The sequence below is a fragment of the Tachysurus fulvidraco genome, chromosome 19, assembly GCF_022655615.1.
Source record: "Tachysurus fulvidraco isolate hzauxx_2018 chromosome 19, HZAU_PFXX_2.0, whole genome shotgun sequence".
Taxonomy (NCBI): domain Eukaryota; kingdom Metazoa; phylum Chordata; class Actinopteri; order Siluriformes; family Bagridae; genus Tachysurus; species Tachysurus fulvidraco.
Window position 1 is genome coordinate 6,110,045 of NC_062536.1, and position 7,585 is coordinate 6,117,629.

Genomic DNA, 7,585 nt, shown 5'->3' on the forward strand with positions numbered 1-7,585 from the left:
TGACCAGCACAGAGCGAGTCACATCCAGTGAGCCCCTTTTGGTCGAGGGATGAGCAGTGCATCAGCATGGGGCAAACAGTGTAGGACCGAATTCATGCTACCATAGTTACTGTCAGGGAAACACATTCAGGCTTCTCTTGGACTCGTTCCTCGACTGGGAAAAGAAAACAGGAAGGAGTCCGTGTAGACAATGCCCTTGCACTGTTTCGCCTCCACTTTCACCAGCACTGCTATCAGTATTGATGTCATCTAGTGGTTGAACTCTGAACTCTTCAAGTCACATGAGCAGTAATCAACAATCCTCAGGTCAGAGCAGTAAATCAAAAAACACACCAAAAATACGCATTGTGTCACGCCTAATGCCTTTTGGGTCAACTCATAGCTCATAGCTGGTAAATGAGATAATCTGCATGATGCACAGCATTTGGTTTACAGCTACAGTACAGGGGGTTATTTAGTATTGAAAATAAAACATGATTATTAAACAAGGGCCCTGAGAATCCAGTAATAATAAAAATTCACCACATAGTCACCACTTTGGGTTAATAGGGTCAGAACTGGCAGGAAATGGCCAGCTTTGATAATGAATGTCACAAGTCATCATACCTCAGCTTTAGGAATGATAAAGGAGCGGGCAACAGTCCTTCATGTTGTGAGGTGAGGCCTCCATCTTTATGGATCGGACTTGTTTGTCCAGCGCGATTTGGAGGCTCAACACCTCAACACTCTACAAGACCTGCTGGTTTGGAGGTGCTCTGACCCAGCCACCTAGACATCACAATTTTGCCAGGGTTAATATCCTTATGTACTCTTGCCACTTGAAATTAGATGCCTTCAGCGGCAGCCTTTATTTAGTCACATATACATTACAGTGAAATTCCTTCTTTGCAGATCTCACCTTTAGGGTCAGGGAGCAGGGTCATGATACAGTACCCCTGAAGCACTGAGGATTAAGGGCCTTGCTCAAGGCAGTTGCAACAGTTGCTGCTTGGCGATACTGGGAGTTGAACCACGATCAACAAGGGACTTGAACCCTGATCAACAACACAACAACAGAGCCTTTATCAGTGCCCCTTTACAGTTGCGGCATTTGGCAGATGCCCTTATCCAGAGCGACTTCGATTTTTTAAACAGCTAAACAATTGAGGGTTAAATACGTGTAGCAGCTTTATGGACAGGGGATTCAAACTCACAGCCTTCCGATTGATAGTCCAGCACCTTAACCACTAGGCCACCACATCCTGCTTGCCCATTTGTTCCTGCTTCCCACTGACTGAACTGACTGTTCACTTGCTGCCTAATACTGTATATCCCACAGCTTCCCAAGTCTCAATGTAATGAGATAATTACCTGTTATTCACTTCACCTGCCAGTGAACATAATGTAATGGCTGATTAATGTATGAGCAACAGAGTTCTAAAAATAAATGTGTAAAAAAAAAAAAAATTACTTCAAAAAGGAAAGCTAGCAAAAATATTCACTGACATTAATTTATTAGACATATTATTAATAGTTAGGAGTTGCTTTCAAGATTCGGTGCGTTTTAACAACAGACAAGTTGGTATTGTGCCTTCAAAAACAGCCCAAACTATTTTAGACTGAATTTTTTTTTCATCCATTTTTACATATTTATACAAAGATTTATGTTTCTACTGTATATATAAGTGCTGTCAAGGCTCGGCTCAGGGTTCAGGCCAACTGGCACAGAGAAGACCCTGACCTCAGGATGATCAAAAGCCTGTCGAACAGATGTTTCCACTGACATATTGTTAAAGAGGAAGAATCAGATCTGGGAAATTTCTCATGTGAAAATGTCAGGATTGCTCGTACATTTCATAAAATATCAAATTGGGAGACAGACGTTCTAAAGATGGGGCAAGACTTATTGTAAATAGTGCAGAGTGCCTTCGGTAGAAGTGATATAAATAGCATAGAAAGTGAATTCAGGAGTGGAAAACAAACAAACAAACAAACAAACAAATAAATAGCGACTTGCAAAAAAAGGTCAACAGATCTAAACAGATTGATTTCTACCAGTGTGTCAATATGTATGATCTATCAGCACAACCCCACAAAAAACTCTTAAAAAAATGATGTTTGCATAATTATTTAATACTTTCAGAACAGTACTCAGTAGAGCCAGCTTTAGCTGCAGCAGCAGTGTTAAGTCTGTATTTTGTTAAGTTTCTACCAGTTTGCAGATTTTCTCCAAGTTCTTTATATTGGAGCAAAGTTTGGTTGGGATGAAACGATGTGTTTCAGATCGAGGCTTTATGTAAACAAGGTTTGTAGAACATTCACCCTTGTTGTTTTTAACCTACACAGCTTTGGCTTTGTGTTGTTGTTGTTGTTGTTTTTGTTGTTTTTCATCAGACTGAAGCTCTCTTAATACCCCCCTGTATATTGCTCCATCATTTCATCCCTCAATTCTGAAAGACACCCAAGTTCTGGAGATGATAATCATCCCCTTCGAGCACGATGCTGCCACCACCATGTTTCGCTATTTCAATAGTAATTGTGTGGATATGGAACTGTATCTTTGTTAAGACAATCTATTTCACCTGGAACTTCCAGAACCAGTAGCACTGAATATGTAAGCAAGTGAATTTCTTGAATTTTCTTTGAGATATTTGCAGACAAATGATTCGTGTCTTTAAAAATCAAGGTAAGGGAACATCAGTTTGCAATAAAATTCTGACAAGAAATGTATTCATCACAAATCTGTTCAATTCCATGGCTGAATACCTTTATTACTGTCAGTTTATTTTGTCTTAAAGCTGTTTATTTCGGACATTTATTGGAAGCAAGCACACCAGCCCTACAGCCCTAAGAAAAATGAACAGAATAATATGAACTGAATTTTGAACTGATTCGCTCTATTCCTGTAGCCTCTCGGTGACAGTCTGGTCGTGTGATTTAACAGTGTGAACGAGAATTAATTCACATGTTTTATGAATTTAATGAAGTGGGTTATTAACCCCCCCGATGCATTTGGAGGAGAAAGTAAAAGTAAATTTAGCACAAATTAACATATCAGTATACTCAATCACTCATTTTCTACCGCTTATCCGAACTTCTCGGGTCACGGGGAGCCTGTGCCTATCTCAGGCGTCATCGGGCATCAAGGCAGGATACACCCTGGACGGAGTGCCGACCCATCACAGGGCACACACACTCTCATTCACTCACACACTCACACACTACGGACAATTTTCCAGAGATGCCAATCAACCTACCATGCATGTCTTTGGACCGGGGGAGGAAACCGGAGTACCCGGAGGAAACCCCCGAGGCACGGGGAGAACATGCAAACTCCACACACACAAGGCGGAGGCGGGAATCGAACCCCAACCCTGGAGGTGTGAGGCGAACGTGCTAACCACTAAGCCACCGTGCCCCCCTATCAATATACAAAATTGCAAAATGATTAATATAATAATTAATTTTTGGGGCTTGAACAAAAGAGTTACCATGTTTACCATGTTTGGAATTCAGAGGAAACATGGCATGAAGCCAGTATAGCATTACAGACCTGAAACACTTCTAAAGTGCTAAAGAGAAACTTGGGAATTGGTTCAATGATACAGGCCAACTCAGGCATGCAGTACCGAGCCATCTACATGCCAGACAGGATTTGATTGTTGTGCTTGGCTGGAAGCATTAGCAACCTGAACCCAGACATTTTGGAATGAATGAAAAAAATAAATAAATAAATAAAAGATACAGGGCTACAATGACAAGATGAAAATCTGACATCATGTAGTTTCTCTGACCACCAAAACATGTAGCGACATAAACATGTAGTTGCCAACATCACAGAATAAAACCCTTGTTTAAATATTTAACAATTTACTATCAAGTACCATTAAGTTCACGAGCCATAGTTTTAGTATTTTCCACACTCACAGAATGTAGCTTGCATACTGTATACAGAACACATTCCAGAAAGTTCTTATTCATTGCTATAGAAACTGTTAAATAATGAAGCTTTAGCTTTAATGTTATGAAGTTTTTTTCTCTACCAGGCAACAGACAGAACGGATCTATTTATTTATTTATTTATTTATTTATTTATTTATTTATTTATTTATTTATTTATCAATCATATAAGTGCAGGATTGTGTATTGTGGGTCCAACAGAAAAAGAGAACAATGAAGGGGGAAAAAAGGGAAATAAAATATCTGATCCGAACTCCATCTCACAGACAGAAAATCCTCTGCTCTGGGTGGTCTCGAGCTCGAAGCACTCTCCGGGCAGCTGGATGCCTCCTTATAAGGTAGCAGGACAGAGCGGTGATAATACAAAAGCAAGCACGTAGCCACATGCTAATGGGTAGGAGAGAGTACAAAAGGAAAAAAAAATCATGGTTTTTATTTTAGTTTTCTTTTATGGTGATTATGTTTACAGGTAACTGATAGACGGCACTCCGGTATGACACGATAAGAAATATCTGAAGGAGGTCCATTAACAGTCCACTAAAAAGAACCAAACCGCGGGCATCGTTTAACAATGTTGTATGTAAAAGGTTCAGGCCACACAGAAAGATATGTCTGAACTTTTATTCCCATCAGTTTCGGTAAAGATGATATTCGTTATGTATATTTTAATCAGTGCTAATCAATGTTAAGTTATTTACAGCTACAACTACAGCTGATTTTCATTTAGTGACATTGACAAAAAGGCAAAAACAATAATACTGTACATCATTGTACATTAGAATAAGATCTTTAATAAGGTAAGTATAGAGGATAGAGATGAACTTTACCACATCTCCGACTAATCCCCCAGCTCCTGCAGCCGTCACTGACTGACCGTGTTATAAGCTACGATCAGATCTATGCATGTATGTATTAATGTAAGTATGTTTATACAGTATGTATGCATTTCATTTTTGTATATACACAAAAGTGTGTTTGTGTGTGACGTGTGTAATTTTATCTTTCATTCCTTTTTGTCCTCCACTCCTTTGTCCTCCACTCTATGATTATTTATTACATAAGATTATCTAAACACTATAGTGTATAGATTGTTTTATATTTATATAATCTATATATTATAGATTAAGCTTGTGTATAGATCATTATTATATTATGTCCTGTAATCAGAGGATTTCTTATGCACTTCTTTCATGTTGCGTGGAAATGTGTGAACCGGTTTTACTCAAAGATGATAAAAAAAAAATAAATGAAAAAAATGGGAATTAAAAAAAGAAAGAAAAGAAAAGGAATTTTCTCAGAGTAATTAAAAAAAATAATAAATAATCTTTAACAGAATGTGAAAAAGCTACATTTCAGAGATAAATGAGAGACAAAAGACACATCCAAGCTCATTTAAGATTGAAGGTTTATCTGTTAACTAAGGTTATCGTTGTCGGTGTGGCCGCCACATGTCACGGTTATGCCGACTTCAGTTTCCCATCAGCCCATAAACCTCACCGGATCACGTCCCTTGACTGCACATGATTCACCTTTTGAATTAATGCGCATGAAGATTTTGTTTCATAACTTTACCTGTTGTCCTTAATGTCGCTGTTAGCGTTTTTGAAAATTGTATGTAGTCTGTATAGCGTTTTTTTTTTTTTTTTTGTATCTGCTGCCTCTATAATTAGTGCCTCTGTCATCACATTTAGATCACATAAAAAGAAGCCGTCAAAGACACATGGGCTCATAAACCCTGTTTACTTTTTGCTTCATTCCATTCAGCTCTGTGGTTCTCACTTTGGTTACATCATGAAAGTATGGACCGTCAACTGAGCACTCGAGTCTGTTTAAAAATGCATTTGGGACACAGCAATAGTGTTTTAATTCAACTGGTGAGTTGTGGAGTTCTGGGAAGTAGATCAAAATAAAATGGTAGAGCACCATCGTTACGCATAAAGGCAGACATAGTGGAGTGAACTATACAAACAGTTAGGGGAAGACCAGAATCGACAGAAAAGTGTTTTTAAAATGGAAAAATGTCTTAATAAAGGATAAAGGACTTCACCTATTTTTCCTGCTGTATTTCTGACTTTTTATCCAGTATTTTATTGATATGGTGAGTTAAAATATTTACATTAGTGTCTCCCAGAACCATCCAGGACAGCTTTTTTGGCTATGCAATACTGCTGTGGTGCAAAATGTGCCATATTATTTAGATCCAGAGAAGATAAATAGCAATCCATCACATTGAAGCATTACTGTGTGTCCTCTAGGTGTCAGAGTAGAGCTCAAAGTAGATCGCTGTCATATAAGCTTTAAAGAAAAACACACTTATACAAATTTTGCATATTCTAATTTTATAATTTTATGCATGTCATATTTCTGTCACTATTTAAGATGTTATCCCTGACATCGAGACATCAAGAGTTGGAACTCTTTACCACGGTTAAAGGACAAACATCCGAGTTCGCTTGGGTGTTTGCAATTAGGGGTTTAAACAGACTGCTTTGTGGTGTTTGCAATGACACACACAATAGACACACGCTGTACAGTACACTCATTCAGCCTGATATTTCTACTGAGGCTGACAGGGATGAAATAGTTTTTCAAACGTGTTTTGTTCACTCCTTTCCCAGACAGAAAGATGTGACCGCACCAACAACCACAAAGCAAATGTGCAGCCTTTGAACATTTCCTTCTGCCTGCCAGCTTCGATCACCCATTAAATCCCAGCAGCTCCTTTCAGAGACAAACCGTGTCTTGCCAATGGCTTGCAGATGGATTGCAAAAGTGGTGAGATGTTATCGTTGTGCTTAAATAACAAGTGTCTAGACTGGGTAACGCTGCATACTGAAGGCATTGGCAATGCTGGTGTAGGCGTAGCAAAAAAAAAAAATACAGTAACTGAAGGACTACTTACAGGTAGTCTGACGAATACAGGAAGTTATTTATATTCCGAAACCTTTTTATTCCTAAGAACCATTTCCCAATCTCTTTGAAACCTTTTTTTTTAATTGGTAATTATTTGTTATTTTACATCCGCATGAAGTTAGTTAGACTGTGTGTGTATGACTGAGAGATAAATCTATTCATCATGGCTAAACCATCAGAGATGAGCAACTTTATATGAAACCTACCTGTTCGACACGGATCTCATATTCCCCGTTCAGCTTCCTCCCTCTGAAATATTTAGCCCTGGGACAGAAAAAAAGAGAAACCGATGTTTAATAGATGACACTTTATCACCATTATATTCTGATTGATCACACAATCGTTTCTAAAATATGACGTTCACTAAAACACATGTTCACTTGAGTCTCATTGGAAGGCAGATGAGAACAGGATCTCCACGGTTTTATGTCCCAATAAACCGTTGTGGAGGAAAACCAGAAGCTTAACACAATCAATAATCACTCAAAGTGTTATTTCTAAGAACTATGTTTTTTTTTTTTTTTTACATTCTTCTGTTAACTTAATGCCATTTGTCTGTCAAGCAGACCATAGTGGCATTCATGAACATTTCACAGGCTGGGCATTTATTAAACCTTACCAACTCCTTACAGTAGAACAGGTCATTTAGAAACTGACCTGGTGAATGACTAAGCCATGCAGTTTGTAGGTGTAAAAGGACTCAGTCTATGTGATCAATCTGCACTGAGTGATT

At 38.5% G+C, this 7,585-nt stretch overlaps 1 protein-coding gene across 2 annotated transcripts in view; it reads right to left on the bottom strand.

Annotated features, from left to right (window-relative positions):
- syn3 (synapsin III) overlaps window positions 1-7,585 on the bottom strand; it is an 89,918-nt gene that overhangs the window by 58,812 nt on the left and 23,521 nt on the right. For both annotated transcript variants that reach the window (XM_027153897.2, XM_027153896.2), the window contains exon 3: window positions 7,059-7,116. In XM_027153897.2, the coding sequence (XP_027009698.1) occupies window positions 7,059-7,116 (58 nt within the window). The remainder of the gene's footprint in view (window positions 1-7,058; window positions 7,117-7,585) is intronic.